General features: G+C 45.2%; 2 protein-coding genes across 2 annotated transcripts in view; one reads left to right on the top strand and one right to left on the bottom strand.

The window, feature by feature from the left end:
• The window catches only part of MTHFD1L (methylenetetrahydrofolate dehydrogenase (NADP+ dependent) 1 like), a 183635-nt gene that overhangs the window by 18691 nt on the left and 139763 nt on the right, over positions 1–25181 (top strand). Inside the window, exons 8-11 of the mRNA XM_045080183.1 lie at positions 13126–13237; positions 18413–18504; positions 20322–20419; positions 22973–23146. Coding sequence (XP_044936118.1) covers positions 13126–13237; positions 18413–18504; positions 20322–20419; positions 22973–23146 — 476 coding nt within the window. The remainder of the gene's footprint in view (positions 1–13125; positions 13238–18412; positions 18505–20321; positions 20420–22972; positions 23147–25181) is intronic.
• LOC123392113 (40S ribosomal protein S12) lies at positions 10421–10953 on the bottom strand. The gene has a single exon (XM_045080185.1). It carries the CDS (start codon positions 10870–10872, stop codon positions 10474–10476), a length of 399 nt encoding a protein of 132 aa, XP_044936120.1. The 5' UTR covers positions 10873–10953; the 3' UTR covers positions 10421–10473.

Genomic DNA, 25181 nt, shown 5'->3' with positions numbered 1-25181 from the left:
CATGGCTGGAACAGTTTTAATAAAGTTTTTAATTTCAAAAAATGTCCATGAAATTTTACATATTTCAAGCAAAGTGAAGTTAAATTAAAAGTGTGTTAAGGACAGTAAAGCAACTGCAGAACAACATCGAAAAATATACGTTCCTTATGTTGCCCCATGAGAACAGAAGTGAGAAGTTGCAGTCCTGCCCCAGGGAGGCAGGTGTCTCCACCAAGAAGTGATACCTGAGTTGCAGGTGGGTCTAATACATGCAGCTCTTTCCCCTGTGAAGGCAGCTCAGAAACGTGGTCGCCAGGCTAAGCTCAAAACCTCTGAGCCTTTTGAGTGGTCACCACATGGGGGCAGCCTATGCAAGAAAATTCAGGGACTCCCAATTCAGAGCCGAGAATTTTTGATTTTGGAAGGTTAGTGGAAGAAGAAAACACACCCTGCTCTGGCCTGAACAGCTGTGGTGGGAAAGAGAAAAATACCTTCAATGGCAACTGAATGTTTTCACAGCTGTCGCAGATAACTTTGCCGGTTGTATCTGTATTTTGGTGAAACAAAGGCATCTTTCAAAGTACTTTCTTATGATGGAAATAAATCACCTTGACTCTTCTTTGGGATAAATCTCGTCCTGACTCTGAGAACGACCCGCGGCTCCACTCTCTAGAGAATCTAGAAATTGGGTAACTTTCCTGTTTTCAGACATCTGGGAAGGTTCTGTTGAAGAATTGTTGCACACACATTGTTTCCCGGGTACGTAGAATGGCCCCACCGTGAATCTTAGAGACTGTGGCCTTTCTCCACTGCTTCGTCTCTGTAGCCAAAAATATGGACAGGATGGTTCAGGGCTCCTCATGCTGGTCTTTGAAATTTATCTGGCCTCTGGCCCCCTTCTCCCTGGTCTACCTACTGCTTGTTGCACCTCAAGACAAAGCCTTGCTCTTTCCGTTTTTCATGCCAGCGGCTCACAGTTCATGAGCCACGTACCTCCCCGAGGACGTGCCTCCGTGCTTCTGCCTGACATTTGACTTTCCACTCTTCCTGGATTTTATTTCCGAAACACGGGCCATCGCTGGCCCTGGTGTCCAAGAACCGAGGCTGCAGACCTCTGCAGGCTACAGTGGTGGTGGGTCACCTGGGCACAGGGTTGGCATCCTGGGGCACCTGCCCGCATCGGGGTGTGTGTCCACCCTTGCTGGCCGCACCCTCAGCAGACCTGCCCTGTGACAAACAGAGAGTGGGTAAGCTTAACAACAGCTTGGGATTTTTGTTTTCTCGTCTCATCAACAACAAATAGATAGTACAGTGTAAGATCGTAGTACATTTCGATTCTCCTTACCGAAGTGATAAGTATCAGGGAAAAAAAGGAGAAGCAAAGGGTTATAGCTATTGGCCGAAAGAAGTCATCTTCGGGGAGCGTGTCTTGTAGGCGTCTTTGTGCCTGACATGGAACAAGTTACCCCCGTTGGCCATCTGGTTGGGGGTTTCCATCCTGAGAGGTTCGGGGGTCAGGAAGTGGGTGACCACATAACATTAGAGTCCTGCCTGCCACCTCCCGCACAACACAGAGCCTCTCAAGTCTGGGATGACCTACAGGCGACTGCAGCCTGCTGTGGCCAGAGGGAACTATCTTGGAGGGTTTGGAGTCAGACACATTTGTGTTCTTGGTAGGCAGTGGGACGCAGGCTTTGGTGACAGCTCCAGGGTCAAGCCTTCCCTCTCACTTAGCTTTTCTGAACCTCATCTCTTCATGTGTAGAAGGGGGATCATCATACTACCCGCTGCACAGGGCTTCTGGGGGGGTTCAGTCGCGTAAGTTGGCTTCACATGGAACTTGGCCCCTGCGAACGTCCACATTAACGGCTTGGCTGCTGTTAATGGTGAGTCAGGAAAGACACAGGCCAGCTTCGCACTGTGGAAGAGTCAGTGGGTCAGTGAAATCGTAAGGAGATAAGCTAGTAAAGTAGCGGGACCCCGGTCCCTCACGGAAGCCCAGTAGATGTGTTTCCAGTGGATGGCAGGCAGAAGGAGAGAGTTGCTATGGGAGGGTCTTGCGCCATCTTGAGGTGGGAGGGATGAAACCAAAGTAAGACGAAGAGAGTGGGAGAGAGTCGGTGCCCAGTTCCGGCCTTTACACCCGCCCACTTCTTCACTGGTCTTACCAACTACCAACTTGACGTAATGCAACAGAGAGCCTTTGCTCCACCGCTGTGGACCTCTTCCGTCCCGCAAGTTCTGTGTTCCTCAGAAGCCACTCTACTTCAAATTATGTCTGGTGGAGGGGTTCCCTGTTGATTGATTAATTCTTACAGGAATAGCGTTCCTTCCTACAGTGTCGAGGAATGGTGGCATAGAGTTAGTGGGATTGAAGCGGATTCTGGTTACATGTAACATCTCCATGGAGCCTGAGCAAGAAGAGTTGAGATTTGCCTTTTCGGAGTTTTGTGGACAATAGAGTAGATTTCTGTAATTTGCAGCTTTGCCGTTTCATGTCCATCTGAGTGTGTCACTGGAAATTAAGTTTCCTGCTTTGTTTCTGAGCATCACATCTGGGCTTTGCTAGAAGTTATGTGTTTATTCACAGGGGGAGGGGAAGAATGTCTGGGCACTTGTCCATATCAGCTTCATGCGATGGAGAAGCGTCGGATGTCCAGAAGCAAAAGCTCTGGGTGTGGTGTTTCTGGGTAGGGCTCCTTCCTCAGCCCGGACAGAGGCCCCGCACTCAGCATCCTGGGCCCCAGGAGTGGAATGTCTCCCCAGTGTGGGGCCTGGACAGAGCCACCGCCCAGTGAGAACTGGCTTATCTCTGCCTCCCCCTGAGGAGTTCACCCTGATGCCAAAAGCAGTCTGAGGCGAGAGAATGTTCTGAGTTTAGGATTTATGAGTTGGAGTGGTACCCCTCTCCACGGAAGCGAGGCTGACAGGTTCCTTGGGGCCCTGTGTGCACACCCGTTACTCCACACTGCTCACGGGAGAGCCTTTCTGGAATCTGGTGAGACACAGCTGGAGGACGGGGTGAAGTGGCCTCCAGCTGTGACAAATCGGGTCCATCCCAGCTGTGTGCATAAGAAATAACCCAGAAATAAGAGAACCGTTTTATTTTGTTTTTCTCAGAGGATCTCATGTCTCCTCCTTCTGAGTACAGAGACCCTCAGAACTAGTATTAACACAAGAAGGGAAAAACACAAGTCTTTCCTATTTATTTGAAGGATCAAAGGGGGTTGGGATTTTTTGAACAAAAGCTAAATGATCACTCAGTCATTTCCAGTTTAAATTCACTGCAGAGCATGGCTTATAGAAGGCTTTTGAAAGTGAATTGGACATTTCTAAATAGACTTGTAAATACGAAATCTTGAAAAAAGAATAATCTTTTTTCCAAAGATTGGGGGGGAAAAAAATTCTAGCTTTTAAACTGAATGAGATTAGTGAGTTACATGACTGGGGTTTGTTTTTTTTTTAAATATATATATAACATATTTTTATTAACATATAATGTATTATTTGCCCCAGGGGTACAGGTCTGTGAATCATCAGGCTTATACATTTCACAGCACTCACCATAGCGCATACCCGCCTGATGTCCACCACCCAGCCACCCCATCCCTACCCCACCCACCCCCCAGCAACCCTCAGTTTGTTTTGTGAGATTAAGAGTCTCTTAGGGTTTGTCCCCCTCCCGGGTCCCATCTTGTTTCATTTTTTCCTTCCCTGTCCCCCACAGCCCTTGGCTCTGCCTCTCAATTTCTTCATATCAGGGAGATCATCTGATAATTATCTTTCTCTGGTTTACTTATTTCGCTCCGCATAATACCCTCTAGTTCCATCTCTATCATTGTAAATGGCAAGATTTCAGGGTTTTGATGGCTGCATAGTGTTCCATTGTGTATCTACACCACATCTTCTTTATCCATTCATCTGTTGATGGACATCTAGGTTCTTTCCATTGTTTGGCTATTGTGGACATTGCTGCTGTAAACATTCGGGTACACATGCCCCTTTGGATCACTACATAAAAATATATTTTAATTTTTAATGCATTTGCTTTTTAAGTGCTGGGAAAGAAAATGTATAGTTACAGATCCAAAATACAGCGATTCTGGTTTTTCTGGAGATCGTTATTTCTTCATGAGGCTTGGAGTTAATGTCAGGCAGCCTGTGGTTTCTACCCTGAGGACTTCTGTCTGCATTTCCTGTAAGGCTGGTCCAGCGATAATGTACTCCCTTAGCTTGTGTTAATATGCAAGGACACGAATCTCCCCCTTGTGTTTGAAGCGGCTTTTTGCTGGATGGAGAATTTTCAGTTGACAAGGCATTTTTCTTCAGCACTTTAAATGTCACCCCCACTGTCTGGCCTTCAAGGGTTCTGGTGAGCATAATAACTATCCCGGCAGAGGCCACAGACCAGTGCCCCGTGGTAATGGCAGTCATGGTCCCTCCTGGTAATTGAGTTAGTAAGTTCCGAGAACCAGGCTCTCTGTTTGGCTCATGTTGTGTCCTGATTCTGCCCAGATTTCCTTTTGGGCACAACCTTCATTCTCCCCATCTCACAGGGGAGAAGACTGAGACTTGGGGAAGGAAAGAGACTTTCTAAATCTAATTTTGAAATGATGGAGGTGGCACTCCAGCCTGAATTTCCAGCTGCTGTCCGGAGTCGGCTCTTATTCCAGGTGATCACAAAACTCAGTCTTTAAAAGTATATGTATATATGTTAAAGATTTTATTTATTTCACAGACAGGGATCACAAGTAGGCAGAGAGGCAAGCAGAGGGAGGGGTAGAAGCAGGCTCCCGGCTGAGCAGAGAGCCCAATTCGGGGCTCAATCCCAGGACCCTGGGACCATGACCTGAGCCAAAGGCAGAGGCTTAACCCACTGAGCCCCCCCCAACAGGCACCCCTTTAAAAGTACATTTAAAGTCTAGTCTTTTACACCAGAAAGTACCTGACAGCTCAGGTGAGAAACATCGGAGAAACCAAGGCCCAAGACATTAGACTTGAGTTCACTCTTGTTTTATTCCAACAGTTTATCATCCCACAGACAGAGGAGGCCGAAGTAGACTCAGTGCCATTCCCTCCCTGAGGCCTTGGGAGGGTGTCCACCCTATTGAGAGGGTGGTGGGGGCGTCCTGGTCACCTGCGGAGGCTCGCAGGACAGGGCCTTGACAGGAGTCTCTCCCCTGCACACACATACCAGTTACAGGTGACAAGGTGATTGTCCCCGATCACAAGGGACCACGGGATCCTGTACCAAGCAAATACCAAGGTTATTCAGTAATGTGTGACTAAGTGACCTGAGGCACGTAGGGCCCTGAGCATTCTCTGACGGATTTTTTTCCATGTTCATGGACTGAAAATGCCTTTGGAGATGTCACGTCCCATTCTTTCCACTCCTGTCACTCGCTGATCATTGCATCACTTACTAACACCGGAGAAGGAGGTGAATGGGACTTTTTTAAGAGTCCCCAGATCAGGCTGATTGTATCTAGTAGTGGTGAGAAGAGGATTTGTGAGAGAATCTATTGGAACTGATGGGCACACGCTCCAGGAGTCACATAGGGTGCTCCCTTGTGAGCTGTACGTAGTTTGAGGTCTGTATGCACAAAAGAAGGGCTCCCGGCTGCGTCCCGTGACCAGCAGACCGGTGATGTCCCTTCCAGCGCACAGAGCGCTATCTCCGTCGGCAGAGCCTGGCTCCACCTTCCACCCCTTCTTCCCCAGTATAAATGATGTTTAAGGAATTAAAATGTAATTTAAGGAGTTAGAATTAGAATACTTTAATGGGTAGCTATTCAACGTAACCCACAACTGTGAAGCCCCTTATGTTGGGGTAAAGATTTCCTCCTCTGAGCTTTTCTCCTCTGTCGTCTCTTTGACGCGACACGTGCCTGTGAAGTGTGGCATCACCCTCGAGGAGCTGCAGAGACTGCGCTTGAACCGAGGCCTTGGAACACCTCGCAGGCATTCTTCCTTGGCAGCTCAGGCCCCTCCCGTAGAGTACAGCTTCTTTGCTCCGCAGAGGAGGTGGCCAAGGCCCGGAGGGTGACTGAGGAAGAGGAATGCACAGATGGGCCCATGTGGGATCCAAGGTTCAGAACTGGGAAAGGCGAGTGCATCAGGAAAGGCCAAGTTCGATTTCACACAGCTGCCTCTCCTCTCATTAACTCCACCAGGCTGTAGCTTTTCAGGTCCGGGCTCGACACAGCAGAGGCAGGTCGTCGGGGCTGTCCTGCCTCTGTAAGGCCTGGCTGACCTAGGGCCACCTTGGGGACCACAGCCTGGGCATTTCTTCCTTTTAGTGCCACGTGGTTCTGAGTCTTTGTCATACTGGATTGTCTCTCACCGCACACGCGGACTCTGTCTTTGTCTCTGTGTCTCTTCGCCATCCTTTGTAATTTCATCGTCTCCCTTGAGTGTGAGGAAGGGAATTACTTTGGATGAATCAGAGTACATCCGTGACCAGAGGTGAGGTCGTGCTCCCCTTCCCTCGCGTGTTAGAACCCACGTCAGCAGCAGGCGCACTCAAAGACAAAGTGACTGTCTTTTCTGTCATTCTGGACACAGCCGAATCTCTTTGGTACTCTTCTCCTTTACGGAGCAGTTAAGTATGTCGGATGGCGAAGTAAGAGGTGAACTTAGGAACGTGTGAAAAAGGAAGGTCATTTATGATCCTTTGCAGAAAGATGTTGGTAGGTAATAATCCCTAATTGGTAGTAGTCTAATAATCCCTAACTGGTTGGTAGTCATAATACCTAACTGTCCATTTGGCTTGGAGTCATTCTGATTTATGAAATAAGCACAAGAGAGGTATTAATTTTAAAAGCCAATGATCTGGACGCCTGGGTGGTTCAGTCTGTTAAGTGTCTGCCCTGGGCTCAGGTTGTGATCCCAGAGTCCTGGCTCCCTGGTCAGTGGGGAGTCTGCTTTGCCCTCTCCCTCTGCCTGCTGTTCCCCCTGCTTGTTGTCTCTCTGTCTCTATCGAATAAAGGAAATCTTAAAAATAAATAGATAAAAGCCAATGATCTGTTCTAATCACAGAGGAAAGTGGAAGAAAGACACATGCCCAATTTGTTGGGGGTGGGGGGAGAATTCTCCCAGGATGGGATCACATAATGTGTGGGGAAGAGGGTGGGCGACTACGTTCTGCTGAAATCGTTCTGCTGAAATCGTCATTCTCTTATCTTGCCAAAGTATTAGGACATCTGAATGAGAATGGTTTTATGGACACGGGGGAGGGTATGTGCTATGGTGAGTGCTGTGAAGTGTGTAAACCTGGCAATTCACAGACCTGTACCCCTGGGGCCAATAATACATTATATGTTAATAAAAAATAATTTAATAAAAAAATAGATTAAAGACCTAAAAAAAAAAAAGAATGGTTTGCTGTTCCTATTTTAGCATATTTACAGAGTTATTTTAACATTTCTATTTGATAGTATGCTTAATATTTCAGTAAAATGTGGTTATTTATCCATAGGTACAAAGTCATAATCCTCTGGTAGATGTTCAGTTAATTCAAATGAAAAGGTAGACGTCCTAAGTTAAAATAATGTGTGAACAAACAGGGACTCTGCTCATGAGACTCAAGGCCTAAATGAAGTCTGCTTCTGCAGGGAACACACTTTACCGAAATGACAGGAATTTTCCAGGCAAAGTCGCTAATGCCCACGTCTATAGGACAGTCACTGATGAATTCCTAATTGCCCAAAATGGATTTTTTTTTTTTTTTGCTTTTAGTTTGTTTGGCCATTAGGTATCATTCAGATCTGTCTACCATGCCCTTTCCCCAGCGCCTGTGTGGCTACACCATGCTTCCTGCCTCCTGGGCCACACTGGTGTCACCGTTTGCTCCTCTTCTCTCACCTGGAATTACTCGCGGGGATGTACTGAAGGCCCCTTTCCTTCCCATTCTATCCGTTTCTCTCAGATCTCCAAGTTTCTGAGTCTAACCCCACCTGTGTGCGGACGAGCCCCAGCCTACCTACCTCCTCCCAGACCATGCTGTGTTGGGAACCTGTGCATCCAGCTTCCCACCGAGTGTCTCCTCCTCCCGCACGTTTCCCTCCTGCGCCCTCCAACCCCTTCTCAGTCCAGCTTCCAGAGTCATCTTCCTAAGACAACGTTTGGTGGCGTGAGGGCGACCAAACAAAGTAGCGCCATCTGACTGCTCCTTGTCAGTCAGCAAGAGAAGGTCCGCACCTTGGGGAATTTGGCCTTTATAGAGAGAAAAGTAACATTCCATTTAAAAACTTAAAAAAGGAGGAACCAGACTCTTCAGGGCTTTGCCGTGAGATTGCCAAGGAGCCTCTGTGTCATGTAAGACGTCACAGACTGTCGTTGTTGCAAAGCACCGGGAGCAATCTGCCGTGGAAGGGCCATCTGGGAAGCCACCTGACCGGTCTCACACAATGACTGTGTGTCCCAGTTCATCGGAAGTGGGGGAGAACCAGGGCTCCTCGGTGGCTCAGTCCATTAAGCATCGGACCCTTGGTTTCAGCACTGGTCATGATCTCATGGGTCGTGGGATCAAGCCCCATGTCAGGCTCCACGCTCCGCGCAGAGACCCCTTGAGATTCTCTCCCCCAGCCTGTCCCTTCCCCCCAACACCAAATCTTTTTTTTTTTTTCAAGGAATAGAGATAGAACGTTTATTCATAACTCATTTTATGAGGCCAGCATAACCCCAACTCAAAAATATAACGAGAAAATTACAATAGTTCTTTTAATAGACACACAAATTAGAGCAAAATATTAGAAAAATCAAACCCAGAGAATGTGTTAAAAGGATAATATGTCATGACCAAATTGGCTTATTGTAGAATTTTTAAAATGGTTCAAATCAAATAAATCTTTTAAAAAAAAAGTGGAAGAACAAGTTCGAGGCACCCTTCCCTCCACAGCCCTCTCTGTACTTACTGTACGTGACCGCTGCCCAGCTCATGTGAGGGCACCGATCAAGAATGCCGATGTCTCTGGCCAAAATGAGTAGACATGGGATGTTGAATCATTTCTTTTCCTTATCCCACCCCCCCAGATCTGGAGGATTGTTCTTAAATCCTGGGGGGGGGGGGGAGTTTCCTTCAGATCCTCAGAATCACAATTCATTAAAAATCTCAACCTTGGTTTGTTTTTTGTTTTGTTTTGTTTTTCATTCAGCCCAGCTCTCGGTGTATATCATACCTGAGATTCTCAGTGTGCCCTTTCAAAACGATAGTGAAAGTTAAATTATCTTCTAGTCAGGGGTTAGAGGGGTGGGGGGGTATACTTTCTGTAATTTGAATTTTAAGATCTTTTTTTTTTTTTTTTTTTTTGCTGAATACAAAACCATGATGTTCCTTAGTGACCTTGCAAATCACATCTGTCGTCCATCTCCCTCTATCCATTTTCCCGTGCTTGCCCACCCCACCGCTGCTCTTAAAAATCAGTGCCGGAGAGAAAAATAGTTTTCATGATATCTAAACTGTACGTGACTCCCACATGCCCCATGTTAAACATGGGCATTTCTGTGTCTTACTATTGTTTTCACATTTGGTCCTTCCCCTGGGGATTGGGCGGGGCGCCGAAAGCGCTTCTACCCAAGCCTCCACAGAGAAAGAGAGATTTTGTTACAAGGTAGAGTTTCAAGCCAGGCTTTGGCCGGGGTCTTTCCCACTTGGGAGGAGGAAAGTAGAAACAGCCAGCAAGATGATCATTCTTGAATTTTAGCTCATTAAAATCTTCCTTGCTCCCCAGTGAGTGATTTATTGATTCAAGCATCTAGCAGTTTTCCTCTCCAGAAAGAATTAGCATCTCCAGCGAGATCATTGCTAATGGAGATTTTTGTCTTTTCTCTGCGGGATCCGCCATCTTCCGGTTGCTCATTTAGCACAGCCCACTCCAGGGTTGTGTTTAAACATGTTTAAACATAGAGCTGAGGAGTGGGAATGAGCTCCCTGAGATTTATAGGTAATGAAAAAAACAGGTTGTGTCAAAGGCACCACATGTAGGAAAGTAAGTGTTCTTCGGGGACCTGTGCTAACCTCTGATCCTTGGTTTTTTCCAAAACGAATGTTTCAGCCTTGAACATACTAACTTCCTCTTTACAGAAGTTTTAACATGTTGTTTTTGCTGCTCTTGTGGGGGGAAATGTAGCGACATAGTGTTTCTTACCTGCTGAGCATTTCCAACAAGAGTTAAACGTTTGAATTCCTTTTGGAGCTTAGTGTGGTTGCGTATCTGCAGTGGGATCAGTACATTAAGAAATACATATTTTTATTCAGATGTTTAAAATCCTCTTTCCTTGGGGCGCCTGGCTCAGGTCATGATCTCAGGGTCCTGGGATCGAGCCCCACATCAGTCTCCCTGCGCAGTGGGAAGCCTGCTTCTACCTCCCCCTGCTGGTGTATGCGCTCTCTCTCTCAGTCTCTCTCTCTCCCCTCTCAAATAAATAAATAAATAAAATCTTTTATTTTTTTTTTTTTTTTTTTTTTTTGGAACAAGAGCTAAGTTTATTTGTTCATTTCTTGCACTTGAAGTATTCCTCGATGACATCCTTCGCCTGAGACTCTTTACCATAGTCCTTAACCACCACACAACTGCAACCAACCACTTTACGGGGTTTTCCCTCTCTGTCAATTTTACAGAGGCCTACCCACTCTCCTAGTTTCTTGTTGTCATCAACCTTGATTAGGTTGATTTGGTGTTCAGCACAAAGGGCCTCCACCAACTTGACATACATAGGTTCATCACAGTTGGATGCAAGCACACAAAGATGGGCTTGGCGCTTGTCTAAGGCTTTGGCAGCTTCGCGAATTCCACGTGCTAGGCCATCGTGGATGAGGGCGGTCTTCAGCACCTCTTGTAAAGCAGTATTAACGTCCATTACACCTCCAGCAGCAATGCCTTCCTCGGCCATGGCGGTGGATTACGAGTGTAGCCGAATCTTGACTGCACCCTCGTCTCCGCCTCCGCGCAACTCGGCGGCGGCAGGGAAAGAGTATAAATAAAATCTTTTAAAAAGATGAAAATAAAATCCTCTTTCCTTAAGAACAGTTCCCCTCCTACATAAAAGATCACCCAGAAATCTTGGTGCTTTTCAGATCTGTCTGTGGAGAACATATGATGTGAACCACACTTGGATATTGGTGATACTAGCTTCCAGTAACTTCTGAATTCCGTTTCATAGTGTTGTGGTCTCACAGGGTTGTATTTTTGTTTTTGTTTTTTTTTTTTATAAAAAGGATGATTATTTTAGGAGAGACTTCTCTTCTTTTTAGTGTGACCAATGCAGTTGATTTACTGTGACACCATTTCAGTATATTCTTCCTGTGCCTTAATGAAGTACGAGAGGGAAAAGCAGTGAGCACTGTTTGGCTCATCAGTGGGACCCAGTTTCCCTGCTGGCATGATCAAACTGATCCATGTTCCCGGGATGGCAACTTTAAAGGTTGGCTTTATCAGCTCTTTGTAAAGACATGCCTTTTAAATTGTTGCCATGTTCCTCCTCTATCAGGGGACTTGGAGCTGTTCTAGACCTTGGCTTTTTTGTCTTCATAAACCAGGGAGGGCCGTCATGGATTTGCTTCCCTTACTGCCATCTCTCGCCCCAAGATTTCTGAGAGACGTTAGCAGGTGCAGCCTCTTGTCCAGACTGTGCTACAGAGTCCTAGGCTGAGTGGTTCAGCTGGTGCTACCCCAGGCTCTTCAGCCACGAGCCTGTCCAAGCCAAGCACGGATGAGGGCGCGTGGAGCACATTCGTTGATGGGGCGGTTGGGTGGTGGTCGTGGCTGTGGGGCGGTTTTTCTGTTTTGTCTGCCCCTCCTCTGTCTGGTTCTAAAGGATCTGCAGTCAGTTACAGGTCACCGAAGTCTGTGGAAAAAGCAATGGGAGAAGGAAAGCAGTGTGGGAGAGTGGAGGGTAGGCACTGTCTCTTTCTTCCTTGTGGAGTGTCCTGAGACTGGCTCCCCAGGGGAAACAGGAATTCCCAGAGAGGTGCTTACACTCTCTGAGCCTCAGTTTCCTTGTCTGTTAAATGGGTGCAGTAGTACCAGCCCACGTAGTTGACATGTGCAATCATAGCTATTTCCCCCACAGGGTCCCACATTCCTCCTTCACCTCAAATGGATCTGGTTGTGATTGTTGGTTGCTTATTGGGGACAGTACTGGGACAGGCAGTCATTCTTTGGTTGAGGTCAGAGCCAGTCTCTTCTAAATGTCACCTTCCTACCAGACATGTTCCTCCAGTACTGTTACCAAATCGGACAGGACAGTTGTGATGAATGTGTTGTGTGCTAATAGTTGCATTCTTTTGTTTTTCTAAAAAAAAAAAAAAAAAAGGAAAAACCCAAAAACTAGAAACGAGCAGTCTGACAGGAGACTAAACAGAGCCTCCAGGAAAATGAGATTTCTTTTCTTGAGCTCTTGAAAAAAGCCTCCCATAGATCCAGTAAAAGTTGCATGTGGGCCTAATTTGGATTGTGTGGTTGGACAAGCCAGCAGGCCCCCGAACTGGCCAGATCCTCCTGTGGCTTCCCAGCAGCCACCCCCGTCTTCCCCGCTCAGCTGCCATGCGACTCCAGATGCCACCCACCCCGTACACCTTTCAGGCTCCTGCTTCTATCGGCAGTTTTCGTGGTCCCATCCTTTTTCCTTTTTCTTTTTTCTTTTTTTTAAAGATTTTATTTATTTATTTGACAGACAGAGATCCCAAGTAGGCAGAGAGGCAGGCAGAGAGAGAGGGAAGCAGACTCCCTGCTGAGCAGAGAGCCCGATGTGGGACTCGATCCCAGGACCCTGGGATCATGACCTGAGCCAAAGGCAGAGGCTTAACCCACTGAGCCACCCAGGCGCCCCCGCACCCTTTTTCCTGACACTGCAGTTAGCGGTGAAGACACGTGGATGGTGATGTGGCCCACGGTGGAGGCGCTGCTCCGATTGCCCTAAAGAAACTTTGCCCCTTTTCCTTTCCTTGCTGGGCCAAGATAGTCAGGCCCTGTGCTGACATGTGCTGCATTAGGAAATCCGTGACGTGATTCCGTGCACATCATCCGTGTGGCACCAACCTCAGAATAGTTGTCATCTGCTTTCGAAATCAGGTGACAAAGTTTGCTCATCACATGTTGCTGCCACAGATTAAAATGAGGACGGTGTTTCTCTTTTTCTTTCTAGCTTCATGAGGCTGATATTGTGGTCTTGGGCTCTCCCAAGCCTGAAGAGATTCCCCTTTCTTGGATACAACCAGGAACGACAGTTCTCAACTGTTCCCATGACTTCCTGTCAGGTGCGTAAATGTTTTAAAATTGGTGTTGGGCTGCTGATGAGAAGAGGCAAGATGGTTATGAGATGTGAACCTTACATTCAGAAGAGAGGATGTCCCTGAAGGGTTGCTCGTCATCAGCATCCGTGCACAGGACAGAGAACTCAGAATGTGGGTGGTCCTACCTTTTGGGTTACCCCATGTTGAAGCCATGTTTTTGGGCAAAGAGAAGGTAAGATGCCAACCACAGTAGCCGCCCCGTGCTCCCACATGCAGACATGCCCCTGCTGGCCTCTAGCATTGAGCGGTCCAGTCACTCATGACCTGAATAAGTAATTTGTCCATGTGTGAGTTTCACTAGAAATAGTGGTTTTCAGAGTCATGCAATGAAGCAGAATCTGTTCTCCCAGAGAAATCTTAGGTGACCTTCAGCATGTCATGTCAAAGCAGATGAAAACAGTTGCTGGAAGGGTTGGGATGGTTGGAAGTTGAGCCAAAGTAGGTGGAGACCCTCTTTCATGTCTGCCAGGACCACCCGGGGGTTCTAGGTCTCGAAACCCAGACAGCTCCACAGAAGCAGTGAAATAGAGAATAGTATCCGATTGTGTGTGTGTATGTAAAACTTTGACCCACTCACCTTGAGATAACTACTCTGCATTTTTCCACACACATACAAAAAAATGTACTGAACTTAATTCAATTGGAATATGATAGAAGGAAAAGAAAACAATGTGATATTATCAATGTTACTGAAATTCATGTCATAACTGTTTCTTCAAAAAAGGAAAATAATGGACCCACCCCACTAGGAAATGTCACCCCTCCCAGAATTAACCAGTCAGATTAAAAAACCTTTTGGGGCTTCAGGGGGTGGGGTGGATTGGAGGATTCGAGGGACGATACTCAGGAATTTCCCAGAATGTTCGGGTACTTGGCTCTTGGCTGGAGAGCACACAGATGAATGAAGCAATTAGAGGTATAATGCGAATGTAGGATTCATTGCTCCTTTTAGCAAATAGAAGGCTTGCACTAAATGACTTCTTTGAAGTATATCTTGTTTCAGGAAATAACTTTCTCTCCCCGCCTGAAAAAACCAATGCCTAACCCATAAATTATGGGCATGCAGATTTGCTTCTAAGCTTAGCATTTAGATTAGGAAAGTCAGTTATGAATTCATGTTCTTTTAAATGAATGCTTCTTTGCTGTTATATTTACTTGCTTTTTTTTTTTTTAATTAGAGTTTATATATTTAGGACAGTTTTGGCATAATCCTGGCTGGAGAGAGAGAGGCTGCTTTTGGAATCCCTTTGAGCCCTATGATTTAATATATGAAGGTGACCTATATTTTTTTAGTGAAACTGCCTGATTTTTAATACAGTTCTTTTGAGGGTATTTAGTTTTTTAAAGGCATTCCTAAAAACATTCAATTTCAATGCAGTGATCCTCCTGGGGAACAAAAAAAATCCAGGCATTATATTTTGATGGAACAATTCTGTATGTAGACTGACTACAGTTAGTTTATTTGAAGTGTGTCTGGTCCAGTACTAGTAGTCTTCTTGATTTTTGAATACCTCGTGCCCAGAATAGTACCTGTCACATAGTACATGCTCAGAAAATACTGAGTGTTGAGTGAGTGAATAAGCTGGAACTCAGAAATGTACTCCGACTGATTGCAGCTTTAAGTTAGTTGCAGACACAAAGACATTTTTTGAACTTGTCTCGCACTCAGAAATCGGGCAGAGAGGGCAAAGACAAAGATGAGAAATGCTTTACTGATTAAAAAGATGGATGTTTTGCAGTCAGCACCATTCATAAGAGCGTGGTATTTCCTGACAGTTTTATGTGTGTGTGTTTATTTATTTATTTATTTTAAGATTTTATTTGTCAGAGAGCGAGAGAGACTGAGAGAGAGAGAGAGAGCGAAAGAGCACACAAGCAGGGGAGCGGTAGGCAGAGGAAGAAGCAGGCTCGCCACTGAGCAAGGATCCTTGCCCCATGTGGGACTCCATCAAAGGACACTAGAATCATGACCTGAGCTGAAGGCAGATGCTTAACTGACTGAGCCACTCGGGTGCCCCGAGATCCTTTTTTTTTTTTTTTTTTTTAAAGATTTTATTTTTGAGTAATCTCTAAACCCAACATGAGGCTTGAAATTAGAACCCTGAGATCAAGAGTCCCACACTGTACTGACTGAGCCACCCTCGTACCCCAGTCAGTTTTAACTTCAGCAACTTTGATTAGTATGAAAATTGGATCTCTGAACAGATTGTAGAAAGGCTCTTCTTCCTTCTGTTTTGCATAACCTCACCACCTTAAACAGACATTTTTAAAGCATTATTAAAAGGAAAGGTGCTTTTATTCACACTTGAGAACAAAAGAATTCTTTTTTTTTTTTGAGAACAAAAAAATTCTTAATAAACTGGTGATTGGGTGAAGACAGGGTTTATCATGGGATGTTCGTACTCCTCTTAACAGTACAGGGATTCCTGTCCCCCTTCACCCCGTAAAAATAGATGGGCATCAGTTTAAGTGAACGTAAGTGTATTTACTGTGGGGTGCATCTCAGCTCTTAAGCTGCCGTCTCGTGGCCCCCCTCCCCCTCCTTCCTCGTGTCTTGTCACCTCTAGCATACAGAAGAGCTGTCAGACTTCATATTAGCAACATGGGACTCTGTGTTTGAAAACCAAATACAGGGAAGGACTCTTCCCAATGAGTTTCTGAGAATGTGAGAAGGGAGCTTTAAGAACTTAGAGACACATGTAATTCAGTTGTTACCTTCGTGTACTTAGAATACAATAAGGGTATTGGCTTATGAATTTTGAACTCCAGTTATTCTAAAATCTGTTATATCTATTACCTATTTCCCTTACCTTTTTTCCCAGGAAATTCTGGAAGAGTTGGACTCATGCTCTTGGCCAGGTTTCATTTCAGATTTTAACTAGTTCTATGTAAGACATTAACATTCTGACTTTTTAAAAGAGTCTCAAGCTGTTTAGAATATACAGCTCTGTGTTAATTCCTTCCTATTTTGGTGTCAGTGATTTCGAAAGGGCTGTTCATATAGGTTGATACCAGTAGTTTAATTATATTTCTTTTTGGGGGGATTTTTACATTATATTCTGTTTAAAAAAACAATCATAAGGCATTGATATTTGATAGTGGAATTCCGATATTTTAAGCTAGGAGTTCAACCCTTGCAAACATTATTACAAAAATTATAATGAGATTTCATTTATTGCATTTTACTGTTATCCTGTAACAAGAATATATTTAACTTGAAACTAACGGCCAGTGATTTTAAGAGTGTATCTGTACTAATTTATAGTTTTTTAGCTTTTCCTGTTTTCAAAACTTCACATAAAGTTTTTCTGAGTTACTTGTTCTCCCAGAGGATGAAAAATATTTAAGGGTTCAGTCTATGGGTTCATATGGCGCTTTAGTGATAAGAAGGGTGCCCTGGGCCAGACTGCAGAAACCCGAAATGTTTCTATATAGCAGAGTTGTCAGGAAGACCGAAGAAGAATTTGCACTGGTTCCTCCCATTTCAGTTATTCTGGCAAAATTCCCAGGGTGGTCTCAAAACAGCTCCTGTCAGAGAAAGTACCATTTCCAGGGAAAGCATGATGACACGTTAGCCTTAAATTTTCTTGTTGTAGAAAGTTTGGTTAGCAAGAAAAAATTATAAATGAAAGGCCATTTTTTTAAAGTGATTCATTGACCTGTCCTTGGAAGAACCACGAGTAAATGGGGAGTGTTTAGTGGGAAGTGAAAAGACCCATTTGGTTTGGGACGGGACCCCTGGGACCCCTGCGGGCCTCGCAGGCTGAGTGCAGACAGCCTTGGCAGGCCGCGTGTAGACATCCTCCGGGTGGAGCCCTGCCTGGACACAGGCAGAGGGGTGAGGTAATGATTTCCTCTCTCCATTCTCTTCAGCCATGAAATTTGTTAAGAATGTCATCCCTGATGCACTGAGTTACCATCTTCATTGTTTCAAGTTCTCTGGTCATCCCTAATATTAATTTCCTAAAATACAGTTTCTCGGTTTCTAGGGAAGAGTTGTCCTGTCACTTTTATGAGAGGGTACTTGTGATTCTGTTCTGGGCATATACGTTCATAAATGGATACCAGCTCCCGACATGTAGCTTTTCCTTCTTTCCTCGTCATTTAAAGATAGAGATAAAAGTGAGAGAAGCATATTTCTTTTCCGTAACGGTTGGACAAGACCTTTAGATCAGCTCTCTAGTGGTTCAAACAAAACAAAACAAATCTCTTTCTCTAGACTCTTGGCTTTTGCCTAAATATGATTTATAAAACTGTGAAGTGTTGCTAATCTTGAAACGATACCGAAGGGAGATGATTTTCCAACACCCTTAATACATTGGACTATAGAACATCACAAAACACTTACTCTTAAGTGTTTTGTGCTCTTTCTTGCAGAGGACTGTCAGCAAAATGGATAATTTAAAAGTAGAGTGGTCCAAACTCGAGGACAAGAGTTTCTTAATTCAAAAAAGTTGCTATTAGAAATGTTTCTTTTCTCCAAGGGAGGATATAGACTAAAGCATTTTACATGTGTGCTTGCTTTTCGTAACCTCTGTAAGTGCCAACTGAGGAAGGGAGTAGAATCCTTACAAATGCCTCTGTGGTTTGAAACCCAGGTCATCCTAAAATTAATATCCTAAAATATAGTTTCTCAGTTTTACGGAAAATGGTCCTATCACTTTTATGACAGGGATTTTCTAAAGTTCTCGGAGACCACCTGATCTCTCGCACAGCACTGGGGTTGGATGTGGTTGTGCTGTGTCTGAGTCCTCCTTCCTATACTCTGTATATTTGAGATTGCTTTTATTCCTTAGACATCGTTTAAATGTACACATTCGATGCCAATCACCTTGATGTCACATTCCATTCTCCCAGACTTGGGTGGGCGTGTAACTGCCCGTGGTACTTAACAGGCCCAAAGTCACAGCTGGTGTTTTGGAGGTAGAAGCACGCTTTTAACCCAGTCTGGACTCTCGAGTCAGTCAAGAGCCCCAGGGCAGTGCCGGGGACAGGTGACCCCCTGGAACCATGCCTGACAGCTGACATCCCTAGGTTGCAAAGAGAACATCACTTGGTCACTCGGTGTGCTGGCTTTTTAATTAGGAGCAATTGGTTGTAAATGACAGTACCCTGAAAGTCTTTTTTTTTTTCCCATAGGGAAGCTTGGAGGTGGTTCCCTCGGGGCACATTTTAACGGTCTCATTGCCGAGGACGATGTGAGTCTCCTCGCTGCGGCTCTGCGGATTCAGGTGGGTCTGACGCAGCTCTGAGGATTTCCCAGTTGAGAGTTTGGATGAATAGTTGCTCACATTTTGCAAGTGTTTTCTGTTGAGCAGACATCGTGGTAAGCACCTTACACACATAGTGTCATTTAATTTCTTCCGGCAGTCCCGGAAGATAATGTCATTCCCATTTGGCAGATAAGGATGGGGAGCTTAGGAAAATATGCCTTTGGTGACATGACAGGTGCGGGATTGGGACCCAAATCCAGGGTCTGTGGTTAGTAATCTATTGCTGTGGAATAAATTATCTGCCAAATTTTGCAATTTGGCAAATGAACATTTATAAACTCACGGTGTTTGTGGGTCAGAGATTTGGCAATGGCTCAGCTATATGGTTTTGTCTCAGGGTCTCTCATACAGTTGAAACCAGGAAGTCGAAAGAAGGCTTGACTGTGGCCACAGCCTCCCACTTCCAAGACGGCTCACTCACAGGGTTGTTGGCAAGATGCCTTAGACCCTCACCATGCAGACTTCTCCGTAGAGCTGCTCCTGATGAGGCAGCTAACTTCCTAGGAATGAGTGATCCAAAGGAGAAGGCAAAGGGGCAGCCGCAGTAGGTTACGACGTGGCTGTGAAAGCCACCCACCATCACCTGCCTGTTTCATCTTTGCTAGAAGCAAGTCACCAATCCAGTTCACGTTCGGGGGGAAGGGAATTGGGCCCACCTTTCAAAGACAGGAGTTAAAGATTCTGTGGACTGTTTTTCAAGCCACAACCATCTACATGACCCAAAGCCCACGATCTCCAGCTCGCCACCATGCGAGCTCTGCATGGCAGTGACCCTGACTATCAGGAGAGAAACCAGAGCCTGTAATTCCTGCCACAGTAGAATTAAGCAGAAGCAAGTTCTAGTTTCTTTCTTACATACATGGTGTATACAGTGAAAACTTTTTATTTCCAGGGGCGGCCTGGCTGGCTCATTCGGTAGAACAATGCGACTCTTGATCTCAGGGCCGTGTGTTCAAGCCCCAGGATGGGCATGGCACTCACTAAAAATAAGTAAATAAACTGACACACACACCCTCTTTAAAAAATTTTTAAAAATAAAATGGGGCGCCTGGGTGGCTCAGTCGGTTAAACCTCTGCCTTCGGCTCAGGTCATGATCTCAGAGTCCTGGGATCGAGCCCTGCATTGGGCTCTCTGCTAGGCAGGGAGCCTGCTTCCCCCGCCCTCTGCCTGCCTCTCTGCCTTCGTGTATCTCTCTCTGTCAAATAAATAAAATCTTTAAAAATAAATAAATAAATACATAAATAAAAATAGATAAGACTTGTAACTTCCAAATGGAATATACTACCTTTCTGTAGGGACTGTGTGTCACATTTCAACCTAAGTCAGATTTTAATTCTCTGTCTCTCTCTGTGTATCACCATTTAACAATTCAGTGCTCTTGTTCTGTTACATTAACTGTAAAAGGGTTATACTCGAAACAGTGTTGCGGGGTCTGGAAGTTGGGCATCGAGCTTATCCTTCATGCATTCTCACGTTTCCCTCATTTTTCTCTTCTGAGAGGAAGAACACACTCTCTAATTTTATCTGGTATTTGATGCCTTTAGGGCACATTTAACCTCTTTGAAAAGTACCTGCGTTTCCCATTTTCCTTTTGAAGGCAAACCTCCCATGCTAATTACACGTGAGTAAAAGTATTGCCGATGCTCACTTGGGTTACTGTGGAGCTCTGTACCCCTTCTCATGACATAACATCCCGCGCAGTATTTTCATAGTTCAGACCCATACCCCGTCAGCCTTCACTTGAGTAACGTGCTCTCCTTTTTGTCCCTTGAAGAACATGGTCAGCAGCGGACGGAGATGGCTACGTGAACAGCAGCACGCCAGGTGGAGACTTCACTGCTTGAAACTCCAGCCTCTCTCCCCCGTCCCAAGGTATCCGCTGGATTTGTCTATAGTGACACCACAGTGCCCCGGTAGCCAAAGTGGCTCACGGGGTGGGGGCGCCCGTCATGGTATTATGGCTCAGATGGTGGATAATTTTCGCTAGTCACATTGGTGCACTCTTTACGCTATTGATTAAGCCCGAACAATTAAATAGTAATGAGCTCGTGTCCCGTATTCAGTCAGTTCTAGGACGTGTATTCTTTTCCTTCCTGAAGTCAGGGTGTCCGTTACCGTCGACGACGTGTCCTGTGTTAAATGGCATTGTTCTTTCTTCTTAGTGGTGTCTAACATAGTGCTGTCTTCTATTTCACAAAATACAGCAACGTGATGTTTGGAAAATGCTTCTCAGTGTTAGAAATGCCCAACTCACCTGTCAGCTTGGTCGTCATGGCCGCGTAGGTGTCTGCACTGGGGGCCAGTGACCGACCACACCAAACCCCATTCTACGTAGGAAGCGAGTTCATCTTTCCTCAGCACAGAGTAATATCTCCTCTCTGACGGGCCATTCTGCGACACTCCAGATGGATATTTTCTTCAGAGTAGCGTTTAATGAAGTGCGAGCTCTATATTCTCTGCCTGGATTTGGAAATACATGCTGTAGGAATAAGTCATTAGATAAGGTATCAGAGCCAGAGAAATTTCCCAGCTCATCGTGGGTGCCCCAGCTGCCCCCAACCAGTGAATCGCCGCCCAGGCATGCACAAATGCCCTTGGAAAACGGTGCACTGAAAACCCCATCGTCAGCAGATAAAGCCTCCAGGAATTGACGCGTTTTTCAACTGATAATCGCTTGCTTTTTAGATTTGATCTGTTTTCTTGGGCCACAGCTGAACGCTCGTGGTTCCATTCTACCCACCCGGCTGTTTTCACCCCTGAAAATAGACTGCACATCGTAGTCCCCGTCTGTGTTCATTAATATATAAATTCCAGGGAACGTTGTAATGTCACCCTCTTGTGTAATCTGTTTCATCAAATATCTTCATTTTTTAAAATTACTTGTGTTGTTATAGGACTTTAATTTTTAAAAGTAAATGAGTATGTTTTACTTTCAGAGAGCTAAAAAAAAAATTTTTTTTTTGAGGGGGACCCTGCCAAACTGTATACCAAAGCCTTCGCATAAATCTAAATAAATACCACTTAGGGGAAGAAGTGTTTTAATTGCTGAACCAAATTTGACTTCTGGAGGTACGGTGCGGGGAGAAAGACAGGCTGAGTAGTTTATAAATTCCTCAAAAATCAACACGATGTCACTGTCACTCTTTAGCTAGTGAGGAGAAAACTTTGGAGGTTTTCCAAGAGTCGGCGTCTCCATTTAGGAGATTTGGGGAGGAGAGAAAGAGAAAAAGGGTGTAGACAGGAAGGCAATATGAAGTGGGAGCTTGGGCAGAGAAGGAAGGGGAGAGAACCGGAAGGGGAAATGCAGGTGTGGTGGAAGGAAGCACAGCGCTCAGCCCCTGTGCATCCGGGCAGACGCACGCTCTCCTACTCCGAGCTGCTGTAGCGCGCTGCGGGGAATTCGGATTGGAAGTGGGTGTAGTGTTACCTTGTGACCCACGGTCAGACTTCCATGGGGTCATGGAGAAGGACACAGAGCAGTGTGAGGGCTTTGAGTCGATTATCAGCAGCAGTGAGAGAAAGAAAAATCAGAGCAGGGGGCTGCCTGCCAGCGGACCCCAAAATAAGGGCTTCAGGGTGCAGCAGGCACTGATGTGTTCCCAAGTGTCAACCCTAAGGACCGACCGAGTCCCTCAGGCCAGCTCTCCCAACTCTATCTTGTGCCTGCCCCGTCTCCCTCTCAGCCAGGTGCTCAGTCTGGCAGATGGGGGCCCTGAACCCGCATTAAAACAAATAGTGGAGCTTAGGAGCCCCAAAAGACTCTCTGTGAAGTTTGGCACATGCCAATTTCTTAGGACTCCCGGAAGCTGAACAGTGGCGCTCTCATCTTGGGAGGAAAGTAGAATCAACGATTTGCCCAGTGACACTTGGGTGTTCCTCAACTTTCCGTATTTGAAGTTGAGCTTCGAGCACTAGGTCCTTTTATGGACGGTTATGCAATTAATAAAATATTTTGAAATATGATTTTTGGATTCAATTTAGGAAAAAAAGAGGGAAAAGCGTGGACCCAGATGAAACAAAATAGCATTTCCCCATTTCTGAATAGCCAAGAGACACATGGGACCAGCCCAGGGAGAGCATTATGCAATGACCCTTGTATTCATGGTTAGCAGAGATGGTGGCGTCCCGCAGAGAGCACTGTACTCTACAATGAATGTAGCTCTCGCCTGTAGTATGGGCATGCTCTGTACCTGGGCAGAGTTCTGCCATCCTCATGAGTTTGAGTTGCTTCCCTAAAGAAATGTACCTTTTTTTTAAAAAATGCACATTAATTATTAGCATTTGTGCCTACTGCTGCTTGGGAGACAGGAACACAAAGCAATTGCCTTGGTTGACTTGTTGGCATGATGTACGGCTGTTTTTACTCTAGCGGTGACCACCTAAGCTGAGGAGACTCTCGCCTCTCGTGTGTTTTCCCCCCCGCAGTGATCTTGAGATTTCAAGAGCACAGACTCCAAAAGCCGTGGACGTCCTTGCCAAGGAGATAGGATTGCTTGCAGATGAAATTGAAATCTATGGCAAAAGCAAAGCCAAAGTACGTTTGTCCCTGCTGGAAAGGTTAAAGGATCAAGCAGATGGAAAATACGTTTTAGTAGCTGGGTAAGAAACTACTTCTAAAATTTAATTGACAAAGAAGGCATGTTTATAAAACTCTCTCCCCTCTTTCTGTCTGGTATCCCACTACTCACATCCGTCCTTTTCTCAAACTTGACATGTTTGTCCATTTCACTTGGCATTCCTTCATTTGACATGAGGTAAGTTTTCATTTTCAGGGCAAAACAGATTAGTCTCCTCCACAAAACATAAAGTGTAACGAGTTCCTCATCCAGTATTTTATTTTATTTTTGTTTCTCATATTATGTTTTGATCACCCTTGTTCTGTCTTAGATTTTTCATTTAGTTTCTTGGTGATAAAAATCAAAATAAGAACCAAAAGTAAAATATTTTGAACTGAGCAGGGGGCAGTTTGTGTTCTACTCAGAAATAAGATCTTAATGGAAAATGTACAGATAATTGTGTGAAACATAACATTTTCCTGTTAATATCCTTAATATTTATTTATGTATTTGCATTATAAAAGTTCATCATTTCTCTTTTCTTACATTTTAAAATTAATGTTGGGCCATTTTCATTTGTGTTGGTCATTTTATAAATGATAAATGCAGGGTTTTTGTGAAAGGGAGTGTTTATTTTCCCTCTTTTTTAAAAAAGAAATATGTTCACGGGCTGAAAACTGATGGAAAACAAGGGATTTAAAACAGTTTTTCAATGTGACCTGAGGGAACATCAGGAGACCATATAAATTCCTTTGTTGTCTTGAAATTTCATTGCAGTGACTTACTGATGATCTATAGGCCAAGGCTTAAGGCCCCAAAACCTATTTACAGAGAGACGTCTCTTACGACTAGACTTGACTCTCAGTTAACTTTATTTTTACGTATTTTATTATTAATGTAAATCCCTTGTTTCTTTTTCTTGTTTTAAAGTCACGCTTACTGGGGCGCCTGGGTGGCTCAGTGGGTTAAAGCCTCTGCTTTCGGCTCAGGTCATGGTCTCAGGGTCCTGGGATCGAGCCCCGCATCGGGTTCTCTGCTCAGCAGGGAGCCTGCTTCCTCCTCTCTCTCTCTCTGCCTGCCTCTCTGCCTACTTGTCATCTCTGTCTGTCAAATAAATAAATAAAATCTTTAAAGTCACGCGTACTCATCACAGTATTCCAAAATGCAGAAAAGTTCAACAAGAAAGTAAACATGGCACATCCTCCCACCCCGAGGAAGGGGCTGGTAACCTTTGAGACCATCTTGACGCAGGGAGTCTTATAAATGAGATCATCTTCCTGGTGTTGCTCCGTAGCAGCAAGATTAGTCAGCAGCGTGTCGTGTGCCCGGCTCCCTCCGCGGGGGTCAGTGTAGCGCTGGGCGGTCATTTTGCATGACTGCGTATCATTCCAGTGCTCCCAGCCTAGATTCTGGGGGACAGGGGTGGGATGAAGGTGGATGCCATTTCACACGTCTTCCCAGCACCAGGAAGCCCCGGGTGGCCCAGTGGCCAAAAGTTCAGCATGCTTCTCATTCTTCAAGGATATTCAAGCCAAAAACTGATTTGAAAATGCCGTAAAGATGTGGCACAGTTTATTTAACCAACTCTCTGTTGGGCACTCAAATTGCTTCCCGTGTTTGGCCACTATAAACGGTGCTAAAATCAACAGCCCTGCCTGTGCTCACTTCTTCACTTGCTCAATGACTCTCTTAGGGAAAATCGCTAGAGGTTTTAAATTCAATGTTTTAAAGCTACAAATAAAGCCACAATCCATAATTTCGCCTCTAACGGCTAAATAATTTGTTCATATTTCTTTCCCTCCCCTTCTCCCTTCTCTTTCTCCAGCTCCTCTGCCCCTCTTTGGAAGAGCTCTCAGGGTCCCTTAGTGGCTGTGGTTTTAAGGAATTCATACTTTGCCTGTGGTTTAAACCTCCCTAAACTTCCAGGCTCACAATGTTGGACTCCCAGTCCTGCTGGGGTCCTTCCCAACCTAGGACTCCACCCCTAACGTCTCTGTAGCTGAGCTGCAGGAAAGCTTCCTGCTGAGAGGAAATGGCCTCACCTACAGGCAACTCTGGGGCCAGATGTGTGAACGGAG

This window comes from Mustela putorius, unplaced genomic scaffold (assembly GCF_011764305.1).
Source record: "Mustela putorius furo isolate JIRA1106 unplaced genomic scaffold, ASM1176430v1.1 tig00000450_pilon_pilon_pilon, whole genome shotgun sequence".
In the NCBI taxonomy this organism is placed as follows: domain Eukaryota; kingdom Metazoa; phylum Chordata; class Mammalia; order Carnivora; family Mustelidae; genus Mustela; species Mustela putorius.
The sequence above is the reverse complement of the archived record's forward strand: the minus strand, read 5'-3'. Positions and strand labels throughout refer to the sequence as shown.